We start from the raw sequence: 22186 nt of genomic DNA, 5'->3' as shown, positions 1-22186 counted from the left end.
CTGTACCTTTGGCCTCCTGGCTGCTGTACTTGGTTCCCCTCTCCCTCTCCTCGCATGGTCCAGGAACCTGACCATTCTGGACTCTCCCAGATGTGTCTGCTCTGACTATGCTCTCCCGCATATCTAGAATAAACATTTTCCTCCATACCCAGGAGCAGCCATGTCCTTTCCTTTCCTTTTATTTCTTTTGTTCACTCGCTGTCCATGCTGCAGGACCTCTCAGCTCGGAGTGAGCTGGGTGTGACCCGTAGCAACTGAACAAATGCTAGCGATCAGTCTACCACAGCATTTTCTGTGTCTCATGGTGACATCATCCAGCATCCTGTCCCCACCCTGACTTAAGGCAGGTCCTGGAACCCCACAGTTAGTGCAAGGGATACCTTGAGTCTGTCCCAGGAAGAGTTAGGATGGAAGTCTGGTCCTTCCACGACCTTAACCTCAGGATGGTCTGTGTAAAAGCTTTTCTTCTTGAAACAAGAGTGAGACTTCTCCTGGCCACCTTCAGGCTGGAAGGAATCCTGACACAAGGATGACTCAGCACTGGGAGGCCTTGATAAGCCTTGAAGTGAACACTAGGTACAGTGTCACTGCAGGGGTGCAGTGCTGGGGACGTTCAGATAATTTAATTATCTAATTTAAGTTCACCATTCCTACAATATGCCTTCCTGAATATTCTCTCACTTGACCCTCACATACATCTGGAGGAATGCAGGTTTCTTCTCTCTCCCCATTTAGGATGAAACTGAGGACCAAGGAGGGCAAGTGGCTCCCCCCCTCCATCCCCAACACAAGCTAATGAGCGACTGAGCGCCCCAACACACACAGCTAATGAGTGACCAAGCCACGTCACCTGAGTGCAATCCACCCTGTGCTCCTTTCTTCCTGCCCTCATCCACATCATGCGGCCTAAGTGTCTGGAAATGAGGACACCCCAAAGCCACCCAGACACTGTCCCTGACACACCTGTGCAGACAGACAGACGCCGTCATATCAGGCTACACCATGTCTCACTCCACATAGACTAGTTTGCTTCGGAAATACGTTGTATGCGAAAGCCACTCAATACAAGTTCGGTGACTCAGGGAGCGCGATGCTCGCCTGGCATGCAGGAAGCGTAGGTTTGATCCTGTGTTTCGTAAACTTAGTGTGGTGGCACACATCTGTACTTCCAGGACTCGGCAGGTAGAGATAGGAAGTTAAGTAGATCGTGGCCAACCTTGTCTACAAGGACAGTTCAAGAGCTGCCCAGGCTACAAGACACCCTGACTGAAAACAAAACAAACAAACAAACAAAAACATTTTTAAATGGAAGTAAACTAAATCATCAATGGGAGCTGGAGAGATGGCTTGACATTTTTAAAAAAAATAAAACCTGGCTGGCTGTTCTTTCCAAGGATGTGAGCTTGCCTCCCTGGCTTCCCATGGCCACTCACAACTCTCTATGCCTCCAGTTCCCAGAGATCTGAAGCCTTCTTCCAGCCTCTGCGGGCACTGCATGCATGTGGTAGATTTTTAGCCACACACATAAAATAAAAACAAAACAAATAAAACAGAAGCATTGGGCCGAGCGTAGAACTCAAAGGCAGTGCTGTCTCTGCAAGCCTCTCAGTTCAGCCTCTCAGTTCTGAGACCTTTGTCCTGGGTCATTTTCCATCTCCTCCCAGGCTTCCTTCTGCTCACAGCTCAAACCAAACCCCTCCAGCAAAGGCTAAGTAAGAGTCTAGTCTCTTCTCTCTGTAATAGAACTCTCAGGGGCAACTCCTTCTCCCTTGCAGGTTGGTATGCCTGGTGAAGTGCTTTCCAGAGTTCTTCTGGTAGTGTGTATATAAATGACTGGCACAGGCAAGGATGGACCAATAGTATTGCCACAGCTGCTGGGTCTCAGAAACATCAGCATCACCTAGGAGCCCCTGCCAGGGTAGCACTGGCTACAAACCTGGAGTCCAGGAGGCCCCCAGGGCATTTAGAGCTACAAAGGGGCATTCTCCACACATGACATGAGCTCAGCTATTGAGATTTCGAATACAGTCTTAGAGCTGTATGGAAATCAACTGACACAGAGAGCAAAGTTTTTCCTAATCCTCCCTTCAATCACCATGACCAGAAACAGGTGCTCCTAAGAAGGCCAGAAATGGGATAAAGACAGCTGAAAGGAACAGGAGTCCGGGCATGGTATGTCTTCTGGTACTGGCCTCTTCAGCAGAAACTAAAGGAAGCACCAATCCAGACAACAGCTGCTAAAGACACTGGGACCAGAGTCAATTCACCCACCAAAACTGCAAGTGAGGGGCCGGGGAGATAGCGCAGTGGGTAAGAGCAATTGCTCTGTAAACCCGAGTTCAAATCCTCAGCACCCATGTGAAAAGCTGTGTGTTGCCATGTACACCAGTAAGCCTAGCACTGAGGGAGACAGGAAGGGAAGAACCAGTGGGGTCTACTGATTGCTGGTCCAGCTCCAGATTCAGGGAGGGACCCCATCTCAAGGAAACAAGACAGAGAATAGTATTACAGGACACTGGATGTCTTCCTCTGGCCTCCACACACACATGTGCATATACTGAACACATACATGTGCATGCACACATTATATACATGTGGTGACACACATCTATAAACTTATACATCTGTCATCCCATAGGCTGAGCTGGGAGTGTCACGCAGTCTAGAGCAGCCTGGACTACATCAGTGAAATGCAAAAAATACCTACAAATAAACAGGTAAATTCTGAAAATGAATGAGTGGGCACTAACACTTATGTCTAACCACTGGGCAAACCTGCTGCCCAGAGAGGACCCAAATGCCAAGAACTTCTGATGAGTTCAACAAGAACCACCAAGTCCAAGAAAAACCTTCTGAATTCTTCCCTTAGGATCCTCCCCAGGAAGTCCTTCTCCCATTGGAAGTCCTCCTCTCCAACCCCGCAGAAGTCCTCCTCTCGTGGGAAGTCTTCTTACCCCCCCCAAGAAGTCCTCTGAGAAGTCCTCCCCTGAGAAGTCCTCCTATTCCCCAAGAAGTCCTCCTTCCCTGGAAAGTCCTTCTTAGAGCCCAGCAAGCATGGTCTGAGAGTGGTCTTTACAAACTTGTTTTTTTTTTAATTTCATAAACCCTTAGTATTCCTCAGCCAGACATCCCAAGCACAATGAGGCAACCAGGAATTAAAGGAGACAGAAAATGTGGACAGCTAGAGCTCAACAAGCAGAGCAAGTCCTGGGAGCACCTGTGTGGGGACTGATGTTACCCATGGTGCACCTGCACTCACAAGATGACAGCATATAAGTACAGGCTGGTCATGAGCCCTGCCCGAAGAACTGGAGACAAAGCAGAAGCATCTCAGACCCCAAATTCTAGGGTTCCACAAACAGGGGGAAATGGATCATTTTCCCAGAAGTTTAAGAAATGTCAATTAAAAATACAAGATACTGATTTGCAACTATAAAGATGAATAAAGAAAGACACGTGTTTTAAAACAGATGTCCCACAGATGCCGAGGCTGAAGGCAAACAGAAACACTGTGCTGTCCCTGCATCCTTTGGAAGCAAAGTCACCAAGAACCTGTACCTGCCCACCTTTAACTTAATCCTCCACTCCTGGAGATTCAGCTGGAATAACTGATTCAAAAGAAAAGGGGCAGACCATTGGGAAGAAGGAGTTTTATCAGTAAAGTCTGGAAAAGATAAGAGCTGGAAAATTGTAAGCCAATGTCCAGCAACAGAGAAACACTGATGTATAATTTAATGAAAGATGATATGGTTATTTAAATGGAAAAAGGGCTATACGTGGAATTTTGTTAGTTGGAGAAAAAGTGGAACAGGAAATTGTAAAATTATATACGAAGTAATGAAGATGGCGAGGAACCACAGAGAAACACAAGTAGCTGTGTTTGGGCTGGAGGGTTATAAATACCTTTCCTTGTGAGTTTGGGGGTTTTGTTTGTTTGGTTGGTTGGTTGGTTGAGGGTTTTTTGGTGAGGGAGGGGGATGATAATAGCCATTTAAAGAGGTGACTCTGGACTTCCCAGGAAGATGGGCTTGTCACTGTCTGCTGGGAATCAGGATGCTAACTAATGACCCTTAGCCTTAGAGCATGCCAGGAGGAGTGCACACATGACTGATCATCCCTAGGGAAGGAGAGGAAGGCCTTTATCAGAGTCCTCTCTGGGTCAGGGAGACACACAGTAACTAGTTCATTTTGCACAGAGTCCACAAATGAGACACGAGGACATTGGGCCCTAGAGAAGGGGGGAGCATTGGCAATTCTATATAGTTAAACACAGAGGTCGATAAAGCAAGAATCAAATGCGAGAGGAAGCAAATTCTCTAAATTAACTAGTTATATCTTGCCAAGGTACAGAGACATCTCGAATGTCAGGTGGTCCACTCAATCTGGAGGCAGGTGACTGGCCCACAGTCACAAAATCAAGAAGTACTGAGACAAACACCCCACTCCTCTGTGGATTGGCAGGTGTTTACTAGACGCTCATGAGGCTCTGAACACTCTTGTCCTGGGATCTTGCTGATTAGCTGGCTGGCTGGCTGAGGCTATTGTGACTTGTGCCACAGCCTGACTCAGGCCCTACTACCCACCAGGCTCCACTAGCTCAGGGACATCGGAGTGTCCAACCAAGTCTTGGTGTTACTAAACTAAATTCCACCAACCACTGCCAAGTCCTCCTCGGCCATCCCAAGGTTGCACCTCATGCATGTGGCGTGTACATGGCAGTCTCAGCCTTGCTATTTCTCAGCTATGGGATGTTGACCTTCTTGGTGCTCTGATCTATAAAATGGGTATGCTAAGAGTCTCTGTGACAGTATCACTATGAAGGTGAAATGACGCTCTTTAAACAGTAGCTATGGACCGGTGAGATGGTTACATGGGTAATAGCTATCACTGTAACAACACAAATATTAAACATAGTGCCAAGGTAATGGATTTTCCCCAGGAGGACTAAAAAGGGGTTGTGTAGAGTTGGAAGGATGGGTATTCTTCCTTTCTTCAAGACAGATCCCTCTCTGACAACCTCTGTTACCCATGGTACCCTCTGCTCCTACTCTCCCTCATGAATGCTGTTCAGGCTGAGAAATAAGCCAGAACCACTGGTGTCTTCTATTTGATCCCCAAAGTCTAGTGAAAGCAAGAGTTAGGCCATTATTCACTCTCCTTGCTACTCAGCAGGCTCACACTCTCCTTTGGCTCCATTTAGACGGAGGATGAGGACAAGGGTGGCAGAAAGGAACCGTCTACAGCTAACTGCATCTTGTCTGGGCCGAGCTTCAGTCTAGTCGCCCACCCCACTTCCCCACATCACAGGACCCAGTGCCCCACTCACAGCTCAAGGATGAGCACCACATCGGTGCGGTTCTCATAGACGTCGTGCAGCGTGATGATGTTGGGGTGCAGCACCTGCCGCAGGATGCTCACCTCCCGCTCGATTTCCTCCCGGCACACGCCCCGACGGCTGGCCCGGCTCTGCCTCTTCTTGATGAATTTGGCTGCGTACTCTAGCCCCGTGCTCTGCTCCCGGCACTTCCTCACGATGGCGAACTGGCCACTGTAGGGACGCAGACACAAACAAGTAAGGAGGAGAAGCGATCCCCATGGTTAGCTGCCAAGACAATCAGGAGGTCACTTTACCAAGACGGAAAGGTGTGTCACTGGCCAGTGGCCCTGCCAGGCTGACATGCAGTGAGTGACTCGGTTAGAATACGGACTGAATTCCCTTCCACTCCCAGATCTTCCCATTTGACTAAGAGGAATGTTAATGTTGTTCCTACCATGCAAAGGTGAACACCGAGGCCCTGGGAAGCATTACCTTGGTTAGGGTGACATGGCCTTGTCCTGGCAAAGCCTCAGCTAGAACCCAGGTCTATACTACCAGTTAAAGTCACAACATCCATTAAAAACAGGCTGGGTTGGTGAGGATCTTGATTGGGATGGAGGGTGGGGTAAAGGCCACTTGGCGAGGTTAATCATCATCATAATGTGAGCAAGGAGTTGTAAAATTTGGAAACTAGGGCATAAGGAGAGGTTAAGTGACTCATAACAGAATTAACGACAGAACTGGACATCAAAGCCAGCTGCCCACAAAGTTTCTCAGGTAGTTACCGGAGACATGACCCAGCTCAGACTCCTGAGACAAGGAATGAAATGGAGACCATACCAGAGATCCAAGCAGCCCTGAGCCAGTTTCCCTAAGCGCTCTGAGGGCAGCCTGTGCCTCTCCATCTCAATTCAGCCCATGAGCTGGGACAGACCTAAATCCCTGGTGACTGCTAGTGTCCCCTCCTTACCCTCCAAGGTCCTCCCTCTCAGCCTCCATTTTGTCCCATGTTGTTCCACTCCCCCCTCCCCAAATACCCACTGCCCAAGTAGCTCAGAAAGATTTATTAGTCTGATAATGGCTTAATAAGGGGCCCAATGAATCAAGAGCCCCGATGCACTTTCTTAGTGGATCTAGTGTAAAAGATACAGTTGCGAGAAACTCTGGGCATTTGTCCCAACCTCGGGAAAATGGCATTGCATTTAAAGCATCCTATTTTTAGAATACTCTTCAAAGAGATGATCTTCTAAGTGAACCGGCTGACACGAATAAAATGAAGCTGAGCAAGGAAGCGGATAGCCAACAGCCAAACAGCCTGTCCCTGCAAGCACTTGAGAGATGTCACCAAAAGCAAACTCATTCATCTCTCCACCTTTGCCCTTCACTCAACGCTGTCTGAACATGTACCCTGCGCTGGCTGGTAAACAACAGGGGACAAAGGCAGGGACAACAGGTGCAGAGGGAGCCCCCACTCCCAGGGCGGGAAGTCCCTAGGAGCTAGGCTTGGGGTCAAGTTTATACTACGTGGCCCACGAAAGTTTCAGCTACCCAGGCTCTACGAGCTGGCTCTGAGCTGTCCACACACTAGGGGCTGACACAGGTGGAGGAAGGCCAGTGTGATCTCTAACACAGATGGCCACTTGGAGCCACTCTAAGTCTTGGGGACATAAGGTCCCTGAAAGGGTGCCAGCAAACACTGGACAAAGCTTTTGGCCTCAGGTGGCCTGAGTCTTAGCTTTAGGGCCGCATATTCCTTTCCTTCTGGTACCTCAAAGGCTGCTGGCAGGCCTGACATTGCTGGTTCTGGTAGCTGTCCCCTCACGATCCTGAATAAGTTGACAGATGCAGAAAGTGAAGCTCAAGGCCTTTACACTGTATACATGCAGGTGGTGTCGGCGGGAGTAGGTTTGACACCCAAATCCCCCAGCACCCAGCTTCAAGCTGTGCTATTCGATGACGTGAGAACACAAAGTCTCAAAGCAGAGCTAAAAGTTTCAGGTCACCTTGACATCGCATCTCCTTGGCTCTCTGAGGGAAATGGAGACACCTTTCTGTCATGTGATTGAAAAATCCCTTAAGCTCTCAGAAAGCGAGTGTGTGCTTTTGCCTCTTGGTTTCTCCAGGAGAAGAGGGTGCAAATGAGATGGGAGTAAGGCGGGCCTACTCTTCTTCCCTCCAAAAAGAGGCCCTTCAAAAGTGGGGGACTAGGATGGAGCCAAACACCAGGCAACAGCAGTCATCTCGGGGCCTTTCTTCTCTCCTGAACGGTTTTCAGCTCAGGCTTTGAGGGTAGCTGGAAGGAGAGCCACAGCTTCTGGCTACCTTTCCCGTGCCCATGATGCAATGAATGGGGTCTGGACAACTGGGACAAGTTTCAAGGTTAGACAGACCTGCTTCAGGGACTTCTTATTCGGTCATGCAGGTCAGGCCACTACCTGCTCTGAACATCCTTTTTCCTGACCTATGAAATGGGAGTCATGATTCACTGGTAGACAGTTGTAAAGCAAACACTTGCACCGTTGGCTCACCGTCAGTAGGAACAGCTGGCATAGATGAGGGCTGAGTAAGAGATACCTAGGGCCGGAAGTCACTGCTTCGAATGGTCTGGAATGTACAGCCAGGGAATCAGTGTCATTTTAAAAGCATCCTTTCCCCTGATGCCAGCGCCCACCCAGATGTGGGAATACTCTAAGTCTTAGTTGACTTTTTAAATTCCAGAGCAGTAGGTCTCAACCTTGGCAGCATTCTAGAGCCCCCTGGGAAATGTTTAAATGAAGGAGGTCTAGATTTCAAGTCCAGAGATTCTGAGTTAGGTCTGGGCTATGGTCAGGAGACGAGGGTATTTAACATTTTATCTTATTCTGGTTTTGTTTTTCGATATAGAGCCTTACTATGTAGCTCAGGCAGGTCTTAAACTCATGATCCCTGTGCCCTAGCTTCCCAAGCACATGCACCCCTGTGCTCAGCCCCATGGTGACTCTCTTAGATAGCTGGGCTGGGAACCATGACTTAGAACAGCTCTTCTTTATAGGTGAAGAACCCCATTAGGGTCATGTTATCTGTGGCCTTCTCAGTGTACTGCTCAGGAAGCCTTCTTGAATCTGGTTTTACTTAAGAAGACTAGAGGAATCAGGTGGGAAAGGAGGCTTTCCTACCCTCAGGTTCTGCTTGAGGGGATAGAACTGCTCTGATAGTATCTACTATCAAAACAGAGACGTGTGTTTTCCAGGAGCCCCTGTGAAAGCCTGATTCTACTGCCTTTATCGGTATCAGCAGCCAAGCTACTGCCCTTGCTTTAGTTTGGTTTTGGTCTGTTTTTGTTTTGGAGACAGAGTTTCTCTGTGTGGCTCTGGCTGCCCTGGAACTTACTCTGTAGACCTGGTTGGTCTCAAACTCAGAGAAGGGCCTGCCTTTGTCCCCTCAGTGCTTGGATTAAAGGTGTAGGCCACCCCCCAGCCTGGGTAAAGAGTGGAGATGGTGGGGATTTCACCCAGGTACTCATACATGCGAAGCATGCACTCGATCATTCACCTATGTTCTATGGCGTGTGTGTGTGTGTGTGTGTGTGTGTGTGTGTGTGTGTGTGTGTGTGTAGAGGGGGGAATCGGGAGAGAAAATTACTCTAGGCTTTGGCAATTCCCATGCATAGTCATTCCATGGTGACTACACAAAAGCAGAATCTGAGGTAATCTTACTATGCCCATAAAGCCTGCTCCACCCAACTTGGAGGGCTATTTGGGAAATCATAATGTCTGTGACAGGACTTGACTGACCGGGCGAGAAGGAACGAGGTGTTGGCAGGTGGAACTTGGTGCCTGAAGCTGGTACCGGTCTTATAGAAGAGTTTATCAAGGGACAGTAAATCCACAAGACACAGAAGCTGTCATTCTTGTTCTGCCAACACGCTCTCCTGCCATTGTGTCAGGAACACAACGCTCTTCTCAGGCGGAGGGCTCAGCTCCCCAAACACTCCACACCCGTTAGGGCAGGTCACCAGCAGACAGGCCTGGTTCTAGAACTTTGCTGGGCCTCGTTGCACCTCACAAGGGCTCCCTGTTATCTGCCTAGGAACCCCATTAAAAGGAGTGTATTTTTAGATAGATAGAGTCTCGGGTTTGGGAATGTCCCAACCCAATACCCAACACCTCACGAAAAAGCCTAACTCAACCCTCTCAGATTCTGCACTGCCAAGAGAGAATAATCCCCAAATGACCCAGATATCACACCATGAGATAGATTCATAAAGCTCCATGGATACTGTTACACATGCCGCTGTTCTCTCTCTCTCTCTTTTTTTAAGATTTATTTATTTATTATATATAAGTACACTCTAGCTATCTCCACACACACCAGAAGAGGACATCAGATCTCATCATAGATGGTTGTGAGCCACCATGTGGTTGCTGGGATTTGAACTCAGGACCTCTGGAAGAGCAGTCAGTGCTGCTCTTAACCACTGAGCCATCTCTCCAGCCCACAGCTGTTCTCTTTAAAGACTAATTGTATTATTAGCCTTTAAAGATAATTTAATTATTACTTAATTTAATTATTTATTATTATTTTACTTAATATTATTCTTTTTTTTAATATTTGAAGACACAATCTTGGTTCCATTTTCTAGACCAAAATATTGGGGGAGCTGGAAAGGTGGTCCAATGGATAAAGTGCTTCCTGTGCAGACTGTTTGCTTTGTGATTGGATCCCTGGAACCCCGGAACCCAAAGACATGTGGGAGAAGAGAAATGACTCAACAGTGTGTCATCTGACTTCTATACTTCGATTTGTCTAACACTGCCAGCAGAGATTATAAAAGGCAGAGTGACTTTTTTTTTTAAACTAAGTTTTATTGCTGACGTTAAAGTCTCAAATGACAACTCAACCCTGAAGTCATGCCTGCATCAAGGGTACCTGCTTCCTCCACCCACCGCTCCCTCCTCTCTGCTAAGCCATGGTCAGCCAGACTTGTTCCGTCATCTCTCAGGAGCCAGGTACTGCAAGTTTTGAATAGTGGGGCTAACTCATTCCCCTTCTCAATCAACTCTTGGGTGTCCATGAAGTGAGTGTCCCAGAGCCCCCAGTTTATCTGGTGGAGAAGAGGCAAAGCAGCAGAGAAGGTAGGGACCGGAGGCAGAGAGAGAGGATGAAGAATATTAAGATCTTAAGAATCTCTCCAAGGCAGAGGGCTCTTCCTCCTGCTTCCCCACAGTCATTACTGTAGTTCCTTTTCCCACCCAGCAGAACAATGGGCCACAGTTCCTCTGGAATTACCCAGCAGACATTCGGGGCCATAGGGCAAAAGTAGTGCTTTGAAACTTCCACTCAACGAGACACCAGGTGCAGCCCAACAGAGGGAATAGGACCTTCAGCCGATGAGAATCAAAGACAGGGGCAGGTCAACTTACAGCCCCCAGGAACTGGATCAGCCAAATTCTAAGGGGTGCACAGCCACTGTGGAAATGACATCTCTGGGGCCTTTCTGCTCTACTTGGCTAGTTTCCAAGGCTGGCCTCTGGGACTGCCCCACGCTGTCACCGATACCCTTTTTTATCTCCCATAACCGTCCTCCAGCCAAGCTACTCCCATGAACTCTCTTGGCTGAGGCTATGGGTCAGTGGTAGAGTATTTGTCTAGCATGCACAAGGCTCAGGGTTCAATGACCAGTATGGAAAAGCATTATGTGGTTGTGTGGTTGTGTGTGTGTGTGTGTGTGTGTGTGTGTGTGTTTCCACATTGCTGTAGCCACCAACCTGTTTCTAATCTCACATATGTGAGTCCATAAACTACAATCACAGAAGTGCAGAATTTAGAGACCAGTTTTGCTGTGTTTAGCCAATCGTGTAAGTCTCGACCTCAGTTTCTTTGTACCTAACACAGAGAGGAATACTGCAGTTTTACCACATCGTAATGTGAATGAAAGGAATCTGTAAGACAAGCTTCTGTGGGTGCAAATCACCATCTCCTCAAAGTCACTAGGTCACCACAGCTCCATTTCCCAATCACAGTGAGTTCAGGAACTCGACTTAATCCTGATGAACTCCAACCTCAGCTTCAGAGTAAACGGTGCTGTAAGGACTTTGGCCACCGAAAAGCAGGGTTCCCCTGGTGGGACAGACACCAAGGGAGACCGAGAATACTTCGGGACACTGGTATCTAAGTCAGGGCAGGCAGGAGACCGTATAGTCAAGAAGCCAAATAAAAAACACAATGTCGTGAGAAGCAGAGCTGGGAGCAGGTGAGAGACAGAGGAGGCAGCAGAGCTTTGCCCATAGCCGGGTGGGTGAGTCAGGAACAGGACATTGAGGATGCAGCGCCCACCTACAGCAGGTGGGGATATCAGGGACAACAGAGACAGCAGACAGCAGCCAAGAAGAAACTGGTAAATAGAAGCAGGCCTACAGCCATTCAAACGGTCTTTTCTGCTGTCTGAGGAATGCTTCCCTGTCCCGGGCCACATGGCTTGGACATTTCTAGGCTCCTGACAATGGCTTCCACAGTTATTTGGGGGTGAAGATGCCTCTCCCAGGCAAATACTTCATAGAAGTAAAACAGATAAGAGGCCATGTTTCTTTGGTGGGAGAAACATGAGCCCAATTCCGAGTATGGGCTACCAATGTTGGGGTTGAAATCTCTGCTGGAGTCCAGACAGACCCTACCAAGCCAACATGGTTCCATGTGTAGAGGTATAATGAGAGAAGAGTAGAAGAAGAGAGGAAAGGCCAGCCACGAGCACGTGGAGGAAAGGGAGTAGGGGAATGGGGAGAGAAGGGACAGAAGGGAAGAGGTCAAGCGAGCAGAGAAGAGAGTGAGGAGGGGGCAAACAGCCCCTTATATAGTGTCAGGCACAGCTGGCTGTTGCCAGGTAACTGAGGGGCGGAGCATACCTGACTGTTACCAGGTAACTATGGGGGATGGAGTTCAGACAGAATACAACACCACCATCTACCACCCCCACACTTATGAAGCCTCCTCTTTAGAGGCTTTATGGAACCCCGAAAGCTCCTGGGAAACCCAGTTTGAGAAGTACTTCTTAAAATATGGAAGTATGAATTTAGATGATCCCAGGGGAATTTCGAGAGGCAAATGAAAACAAAGAAGAAGTAGCATACACCGGGGCGGCGCTTCCTCTTCCTGTAAGCGGCCAGAGGTGACCTGTGAAGATGGTTTGCTACTCCCAGAAAACCCCACAAAATCATGCAAATCAAGAGGTTCAAACCTTCGTGTTCACTTTAAGAACACCCGGGAAACTGCCCAGGCCATCAAGGGCATGCATATCCGCAAAGCCACCAAGTATCAGAAGGCTGTCACTTTAAAGAAGCAGTGTGTGCCATTCCGGCGGTAAAATGGTGGAGTCGGTAGGTGCGCCCAGGCCAAACAGTGGGGCTGGACACAGGGACAGTGGCCAAAAAAAGAGTGCTGAATTTTTGCTGCACATGCTTAAAAATGCAGAGAGTAATGCTGAACTTAAGGATTTGGATGTAGATTCTCTGTCACTGAACACATCCAGGTGAACACGGCACCTAAGATGAGCCGATCAACCTACAGAGCTCATGGGCGGATTAATCCATACATGAGCTCCCCCTGCCACATCGAGATGATCCTCACTGAGAAGGAACAGATTGTTCCAAAGCCAGAAGGGGAGGTTGCACAGAAGAAAAAGATATCCCAGAAGAAACTGAAGAAACAAAAACTCATGGCACGGGAATAAATTCAGCCTAAATAAATGCAGATAAAGTAAAAAGAAGAAGAAGAAGAAGAAGAAGAAGAAGAAGAAGAAGAAGAAGAAGAAGAAGAAGAAGAAGAAGAAGAAGAAGAAGAAGAAGAAGAAGAAGAAGAAGAAGAAGAAGAAGACGACGACGACACCGGGCCTTTCCGAATCACCTGGCCTTTTAAGAAGCTTGCTCACCAAGGCAAACTCAGGGCCAAGATAAGAAACATGGGGCTGGAGAGATGGCTTAGCTTAGCAGTTGAAAGGAGTACCGCTCTCCCAGTGGACCCAAGTTTGGTTCCTACCACCTCCCCTGCACAGCTCTCAACTGCCTGTAACTTGAGCTCCAAGGGGTGGGGGGCACTGATACCCTCTTCTGTTCTCTATAGGCACCTACACACACATGCACATACACGTAAATAAATACTAAAATAAATCTTGTATTTTTAAAGGGGTAAGATAAGGATCAGGAATTAGAAATCTCCAGGGAGCCTGACCTACAAATGTCCCCAGTCCCCAGTCCCCAGTCACAGATGCTGTTCTGTCTGTACAGGCCTGTGGCAGCAGCTTTCATTGGTTAGCTCATTTAATTCTCTGGCCCTTACAGATGAGTTTCCTTCCTCTGTCTTTTTTTTTTTTTCATTTTTCCTGTCAGAAAAAAAATTCCTAAAGCACAAAAAAGGAAGGAATTGTTGAGCAGAGCCAAGTGTCTCTGAAGGATAGTTACCAATTTTGAACCATAAGCACATTTTCACGATGCTGTGAAATGAAGGTGGGGGGGGGTGATGACACTGACGCAAGTCCTAAAATAAAAGAGGCCCAGTCCACATTAGGCTTGACTATATGGGGAGTGTTTTCATGGAAAACTGAGCTCATCCCTCACTCAAACTTCCCTTAGAGTTTGGAGACAGTCCATACAGAACAGATCCTTAAACACGAGCTAGGGCTGTCGAGCAAGGAAAGGACTGCTGTGAAGGAGCTGACTCTGTGAAAGCACCAAGCATGGCAACCTGAGTTCAAACCCCAGAATCCCCTGGTTGGAAGGAGGAGAACCAACTGCTGCACACTTGTCTACTGACACCCACGTATGTGCGATGGCGTGTAGCCCATCCCATAAACAACAGCAGAAGCAGCAGCAGCAACAACAACAACAGAGTCAAAGAAACCAAAAGACGTCAAAGAAAAGATGGATCCAGGATGCTTTGCCCGTTGCCTCATTAAATGCTAACACCACACAGTTTAACTTCTTGAATACCTCCGTCCCAACCTTCGGACCCTCCCCTCTCATGCAGGCTCTCTGGAAAACGCTTCGTTGCTTCCACTGTTCATAGAAACTAAACAGGAGGCCCCAAACAGTTAACCTTCTCTGAGTAACATCTTCACATTTTAATGACTTTTAAAAAAATTAGTAACAAGGTTAGGCAAGCATCGGGCAAGTAAAGAAACTACTTAGAGACAAATGGTTCTACCTTCCCAAAACTCACACTGGGTAGACGTGACTCTGTGTGTGTGTGTGTGTGTGTGTGTGTGTGTGTGTGTGTGTGTGTGTGTGTGTGCCAGTGTGCTCAAATCACAACCCACTTTCTTCAGCCTGGATACACTGAATGCTAACGCTACCTACAACTTGCCATTCTCTCTCCTCCACTTCCCTTATGGGTTATGGCTAAGAAATTCTGGTTGGAACTCAACTGTTAGCAACCTAAGGGTAGGTGCTATTTCCCAGAATTTCTCTGAACTTTCTATTCACAGTTTCCTTCCACACCCATCATTTGGCAGTCACCTCTTCTCAAAGCCAAGCACTGTGAATGGCGAAGGCCAAATGTGAACAAAAGACTGGGTTAGGCATCTTGGCTCTAACACAAAATTCTAAGCTGCTTTATCTCTTGGGGCTTTAGATCTGTCGTCAGAAAATAACATGCTGGACCAGATATCTTTTTTGAGTCCCTATCCCCATCCCAATTTAGCCTGCTAAGATTCTGATTCAAGTCACTACATCCTATGTATATATCAGTAAGAAACAACGCAAAGACGCCCAAGCTGCTTCTAGGTTTCAATCATGGGCAGAGACTTCTGAGTCTGATCATGTTAGCCAACTCAGTTTGAAGAGGCAGACGACCAGAGCTTCAGGCCAGCAAAGCAGATCTCAGGCACTCTGAGATGTCCATGTGCCACCTATGAAGATGAGCCCAGGAAAACATGGAACATTCTAATTACAGCACATAACCCGGACATTCCTCCTAGCCCTCAACTCTCAGCAAGCCCTGAGGAGCCAAGAGACTAAGGACTGCCATTTCACAGGGTCCATCCCAGCCCAGGGTGCAAGATGGGTATGCGGCCGGCAAGTTTAGAAATGCCTGCTAGAAACTAAAGAGGCAGGCGGTGTGGTTGAGGGCCTTGCTCCGCACGGCCAGCCCATGATGCTACACAGCACCTCGCTATTAGGCTTCCGTAAAAGAAGAAAACGTGCTTGATTTTTCAAGTCCATAAAAGTTCATTATCTCTAAAATCAAATTATGCTCATTAGTGTGTCTCTGTGTATGTGGAACTCAGAAGCCAGTTGGCAGCAGTCAGCTCTCTCCCTGTGGGCTCCTGGGATCAAACTTAAGTCACCAGCCTTGGTAGCAAGTGTCTGCTGAGCCCGCTTGCTGGCCCACATGTTCGTTATTTTAAAGAGGCAGAGGAGGGAGACAAGGTAGAAGAGAGGAAGGATGGAAAGGAGAAGGGAGAGAAAGAGGAGGAGGGAGATGTAGAGGAGGGAAGAAGGGAGGAGGAAGAACAGGAGGGGGAGAGGAGGGAGAGGAGGAGGAGGAAGCTAAATATTTCCCTCATCTTATCTTCCTGAGATGAGATGCTTTCATTTGGGGATCTGCTCTGTTGGAATTTCTGTTTTCAGTGAATACCCTCTAGTCCTCCCCCTCTTCCTCCTTCTCCCCCTCCTCCCTCCCCTTCCTCACCTCTTCTTCCTCCTCCTTCTCCCTCTTTCTTGATACTGAGAGTTGAAGTTAGGGTCTCACATGTGTTAGGGAAGCCCTTTACTGAGCTATGTCCCCAGCCAGCCCTTTTCCCTCTTTTTATCTCGAGATGGTCTCATAAACTCCCTAGGCAGGTTTTATGCGTTCAATCCCCTCCTGAGAAGCTAGAACTGCAGGCTTGCCCCACCAAGCTAGCTCTTGGTAGAAAGAAGATGATGCTGTATATACATCACAGACTTTTTTAGTGTGTGTGTGTGTGTGTGTGTGTGTGTGTGTGTGTGTGTGTGTGCGTGCGCGCGTGTTGTTGGCAATAGGAACTGACTATTCAGCCAAGGCTGGCTGAGATTCTAGGTGTGTGCCATCACACTCAGCCTTATTGTCTATTAACAATAGACAGTGAGGGGCTGGAGAGATGGCTCAGTGGTTAGGAGCACTGACTGCTCTTCCAGAGGTCATGAGTTCAATTCCCAGCAACCACATGGTGGCTCACAACCATCTGTAATGGGACCCGATGCCCTCTTCCGGTGTGTCTGAAGACAGCTACAGTGTACTCATACATAAAATAAACCTTTAAAAAGAAAACAATAGGGGCTGGGGATTTAGCTCAGTGGTAGAGCGCTTACCTAGGAAGCACAAGGCCCTGGGTTCGGTCCCCAGCTCCGAAAAAAAGAACCAAAAAAAAAGAAAGAAAAAGAAAACAATAGATGGTGGACATTCCTCTAGTTGTTCTATTGGACTCCTTGCATTTTTCTTATTATTTGTAAAAAGCCCTTTACATGTTTGTGATATTAGGCCTAACAAGTACGGTCAAATATTTCCCTGACTTCCTATGGCAGAATCAGTCCAGGCTTAACATCTGTAAGGGGGCAGTAGGTCTTTGGGGCACTCACACCGAGTCCCTTCCTCAAGGCCACTGCTCCTGCCTCTCATAGTGGCCAAACGAAAGCAGAACTGGCATCTGCACATGGCAGGTCTTCTGCAAAGCCCAGTGGCCCAAGACCAACCTGACTCTTTTCGGATATGAAGCAGTTCCATCCCTGGATTCCATATCGGACGTGCAGTGTCCTTTGGGGTTGTTTGTTTGTTTCTTTGTTTATACTGGTTCTACTTTTATTTCTTTAACAGGGTCATGCCGTATAGCCCAGGCTAGTCTCAAAGCCACAGAAATCTTTCTGCCTCAGCCTCCGCTGGTTTTCCAGGTGTGTGCCACCACACTTGACTTATAACATTTATTTGAAAGGGGACGGGAGGTTCTTAAGCACAAAAAGGTTTTAAGGTGGTTGCAGGATTGCCAGCCCTCCAGCTGTGCCTGGAAAGGCTTGGTCTGTCATCTAGCCTATGGCAAGACCTAGACTCGGCTCCCTCTTGCTCAGAGAATCCCTGAGCTGCAGAGGAAGGGGATTTTGACTTAAGTACTTTGATTTTTTTTTTTTTTTTTTTTTTTTTAGGTATCTGTGATCCATGGGAAAATTCCTTCCGAAGCAGACATTAGCCTCAGAGTGATGGGGTGGGTGTCTGGCAGAGCATCAAGACCACGCTCCTGGGCTGAGCTTCCTGTGTATGGTGTGCTGTGTGCCTAGAGTAGGAAGAAGTTTTACACAGCTGCCCTGTCCTCAAGGAGCGTTAGGACAAAGTGTAAGTTCAGCAAAGGGAGGTTTTCTGAGGGAAGGGGCAGGTAGATTCCCTCTTCCAATATTTAGTGGTTCCCTGTGGATAAGGGAGAGGCCTTTGTCCATCATTGTGCCCCATACTCAGAGCCGTGCAGCCGAAATCCAGCAGGCATTACAGATGCTGAGGTACAAGAGCCACACTGGCCATTTGGGATTTGACAGCCATAGCAGGAGCATGCAGGTCCTCAGAATGTTCCTGAACGGCAAGAGCTGCTATAGGGTGGACACAGCACTTCTGGATGGGCTTCCAAGAAATGCCCCCTGGGTCTCCACTGAGGCAGGACCTGAGGCAGAGCCATCCATCACCCAGGCAGAACCCTGCTTGATCTTAGAGCAAGGCCAGGCAGGCCTAGCCTCTGGCAGAAACTCTGAATTGGAGAAAACAGCGGTAGCAGATGGCCCAAGGGAGACAGTCTGTCCTTTGGCTGTCCTGCGTCCAGACATGTTGAGACGAAGCCTGGCTCCTCCCTCTGCTCCTGAGGGAAGCCTAGACCTGCTAATGCTCAAGATAAGGCTGGAATGTTCCTGTCTGGCCAGCCTGGGCTTGTGTGACAGCCAGGAACTGACTGTGCTTGGGTCTTTCTCACTGAGGGTCGGGGGATATTCCTGGCATATTGACGGGTGGGAAAGGGCAGACTCCAATCATGATAGGAACGTCTGCTCTGAGCCATGAAACTCATTGTGTGATTAATTTATCTTCATTGATCAGAAACCATTCCCCGAGCCCCATAGGTCCAGACCCAGGACTGACGTGCGCATGTGTTTAAATGTCTAGTTTCTTACATGATCCCTCTGAGGATTGCAATTTTTTTTTAATTGAGACAGTAACCTGGGCATCACATAGCCCAGGTTAGCCTCAAACTTACCCATGTATCTGAGGATAACCTTGATCTCCTGACTCGCCAGCTCCCAAGTGCTGGGGTTACAGGCATGAGCTGCTGTGCCCTACTTTATACTCATAAAATTCTAGTATTAAATTACCTCTACGAGGTAAGTGCATTATTTTCATTACATAGGGAAAGAAATTGAAGCCGGAGGTGTTTATGTCTCTAAATGCTTCCTTGTGTCAGGGGCTGCCCTGGGCATTCACAGAGATCAACACATTTAATCTTCATTACAGCCTTTGAGGAGGTTATCATCCCCACCAAAGGACCAAGAAATTCATCCAGCACCTCACTCCCAGCTAAGAAATAGAACCGTGGCGTAGTTTTCCTGGGGTCCGTTCCATATCTGAGCCCTCCAGTCTGGGGGCACTGCTTATTAACCTCTGTGACACCAACACGGGCCACCTCAGCTATCTGAAAGCAACTGTGTCAAAGCGGGGAGTTGGGGTGGGGGTAGGGGTGAGGCTCACCAGGCAGGAGAGGAAAGGCAACAGTAAAAGTCAGGGCCCACTTAGGTCTCAGTTTGGGTAGAGAGGGAAAACGCTGTTGGGTGTGACATGTACCCATCCCGTGCCCGGACAGTTAGGCTTGAAGGCAGTGCCAAAGCTCCAGACGACTCAGAGCCAGGAGGAGTGGCAGCCCCAGAGGCGCCCAGGAGCCGCTAATTGGCCATGGTGATGACAGAGGAGATGGCACAGTCTCTTTGAGCTGCCTGCCTAGTAGAGGATCTCACTGCTGCTGGCAATCGGGACAATCAGGGCTGTGTGGGTGGGGAGTGTGGAGAGAAATTTGTAGGCTTCTGAGAGGACTGGGGCCAGGTCCTTCTACCTCTGCCTTGCCCTCTAGGCTTATGGGCATGGGGTGTCTGGGTGTGGATCTACACAGTCAAATCCTTGTAAGGGTGGGGTTGAGGGAAAAGCCTGGGAGAAGAAGTAAGGTGAGTCCACTGAATTCCTGTGAGAAATGTCCTCTATTCTGCAGCCAGTCAGCATGGCCACTGGGGTAACTGTAATGGATTGGATCATGTTGCTGTCATTCCGAGAGATGCGATCTCATGTAGACCAGGCTAGCCTCCAATGTGCTACATACTTGAGAAGGACCTGGCACTTCTGATCGCCCTGCTCCCACCTCTCAAATGCTGGGACTCCAGGCATGGGTCACCCTGCCCGGTTTATTCCGTAGTCGGTATCTAACGCAGACTTCGTTCATGCCAGGCAAGTATTCTACCAGCTAAACTGCATCGCCGGCCCGTGTTTCAGTGGCCTTTAGTACTCCAGGGCTGACTTTAGCCATGTGTACAGTTCACTGTCTCTCCCCATGCTTGCTTCTTGAATGGGTTGACCCCACATAGATGGCAGCCTAAGTCCTCCTTAAAGTTCCTCCTGGTCATGGGTGCTCAGGATATAGAACAAACACAACAGGAAGCACATAGTCAAATTCAAACTGGAACAGAAAAATAAAGATTAAAAACAGAAGCTAGGTATGATGGCATCTGCCTGCATTCCTGTCACTCGGGAGGCTGACGCAGGATAACTTTAACTTCTAGGCAAGCCTGGGCTACATAATGAGACCATACACATTTAAAAACAAAAACAAAAAACTGTAAGCCCTGTAAAGACTACAATTTGGCAAACTGTGATAAGGCCTGGACACCTGAATATTAACGCATTCCTCAGGTAAGCCTGAGAAACAACAGTGTGGAAGGAGTAGGAAACAGAACCAAGATCTAAGCCACCAAGACAACAAAGGGAACTAAAGAGAAGGAAGGGCGCCAGCTTTTCCAAGCAGGCAATCATGTCATAGTCATAATTTCTGAAAGAAAGTCATTACAGGTGCATACTGCAGGCTGGGCATGGTGGCACATGCCTATAATCCCAGCTCTCAGGAGGGAAATGTAGCAAGACCAAAAGTTAAAACCGAACTTTGTCTATTTGGTGAGTTCAAAGCCAGCCTGTGTTCTATGAGACCCCTGCAAACATGCAAGCAAGCAAATAAGGCCTGTTCCACATGAAACATGGAAGATTAATACGAATTTGAACTCATCTTTAGTTACATAGTAAGACCCTATCTAAATATACATACATACATACATACATACATACATACATACATACATACATACATTTGCAAATAAATAAATGCCAGACATGGTAGTATATGCCTAGCATCCCAAAACTTGGAGCCCAAAGCAGAATATATAAAATAGGTCGACGTAAAGATGCTTTGGTTGAAAGGGAAAAACACAAGCAGTTATTGACCACTATGTGCATACACACGCACACAGCTATACACATGTGCATACACATGCATCCACACACGTACACAGCTACATACCCTAAATCTATATACTACAGGGCATCCTTTATATCATGGCCTCCTGTTTGCAGTGGACCCCTATGATAGATGGGAAGGAATCTCTTCCCCAATCCCCGGACAAACACACCTGCTGCAGGTGGACCTACCTAGCACTGACCCCAAAGGTTTCCCTACACCCTCTGGGGCATCGTCTACAAAGTGAGACTTCTAGAAAGCCTCAGAGGTTCCCTAAGGGGCAGGTTCTGAACTAGGGGGACCAAAGGAGAGGAGGATCCATGTGTTAAAACTCATAAAACCACAAACAACTAACAGTTGGGTTAGTAGTTATGTAGCCATTAATATCAATTAATTGTATTTATTCCTACCAATAGGCAGAACTCAGTTAAGCTAGGGAACTAAAGTGTGTGGTGTGTGTGTGTGTGTGTGTGTGTGTGTGTGTGTGTGTGTGTGTGTGTGTGAGAGAGAGAGAGAGAGAGAGAGAGAGAGAGAGAATGTATGTGTGAGTGAGTGTGTGTGACTGTGAGTGTATGTGTGTGTGATGTCTGTGTGTGGTGTCTGTGTGTTGGGGGTAAGGGTTGTCCCACTTTGTAAATGGCTAACCTGGAACTTGCTATATAGACTAGGCTGGCCTTAACTTCACAGTGACCACCTGCCTCAGTCTTCCAGGGACTGAAATTAAAGGCATGTTCCTAATTTGTTAAAGGAATTTTTAGGTGGTAGAAAGGAGTACTAATGGTGGTGGTAGGAGAAAATATGGTACAGAGGAGAGGAAAGGCCCTGAAAGCCTCCCAGTAGTGGGAATACAGGTGCTTTGTGGTTTTCCCTTTCAGCCAAAGCATCTTGGCTTTGACCTACTTTATTTTGCTGCTTTAGGCTCTGAGATCTAGGATGACAGGCATGCACCACCATGCCTCACTTTTCGTTATTGTTATTATCCAAATACAGTCCCACTCTGTAGCCCAGGATGGGTTCAAATTCATAGTAATCACACATGCTCTATGTGGGCCCTTAGATGCTAAAGAGCAGCACATGGGTATCCAGAAACCAGCAAGCTGGACATAGATGAGACAAAACATATTGGAAGAATATAGCAAGAACGAGCTGAGTTTATAGCCTCTCTGAAGAAGATAATGTGTCTTCTTCAAAAGTTATAAGTCAACACACCTCACTTCCACCCTCTGAAAACAGCAAACAAAACTACACCCAAACCCCAAAACTGTCCAGTCTGTGTTCTGCTGCCCCACACGAACAGATACTAACAGGAGGAACTGACCTGTTCTGTTATCTCTAGGTCACTGAGCAACCCTGGGGAAATGCAGTAT

The 22186-nt window shown here is 47.8% G+C and overlaps 1 protein-coding gene across 8 annotated transcripts in view; it reads right to left on the bottom strand.

Moving 5' to 3' along the window:
- Positions 1-22186, bottom strand: part of Dapk2 (death-associated protein kinase 2) — a 119007-nt gene that overhangs the window by 46941 nt on the left and 49880 nt on the right. For 4 of the 8 annotated variants that reach the window (NM_001395735.1, XM_087561148.1, XM_087561140.1 and 1 more), the window contains 1 exon segment: positions 5327-5548. In NM_001395735.1, the coding sequence (NP_001382664.1) occupies positions 5327-5548 (222 nt within the window). 8 annotated transcript variants of the gene reach the window in all.

The sequence above is a fragment of the Rattus norvegicus genome, chromosome 8 (assembly GCF_021556685.1).
Source record: "Rattus norvegicus strain SHRSP/BbbUtx chromosome 8, alternate assembly SHRSP_T2T, whole genome shotgun sequence".
In the NCBI taxonomy this organism is placed as follows: domain Eukaryota; kingdom Metazoa; phylum Chordata; class Mammalia; order Rodentia; family Muridae; genus Rattus; species Rattus norvegicus.
This window is presented reverse-complemented; position numbering and strand designations above follow the sequence as displayed.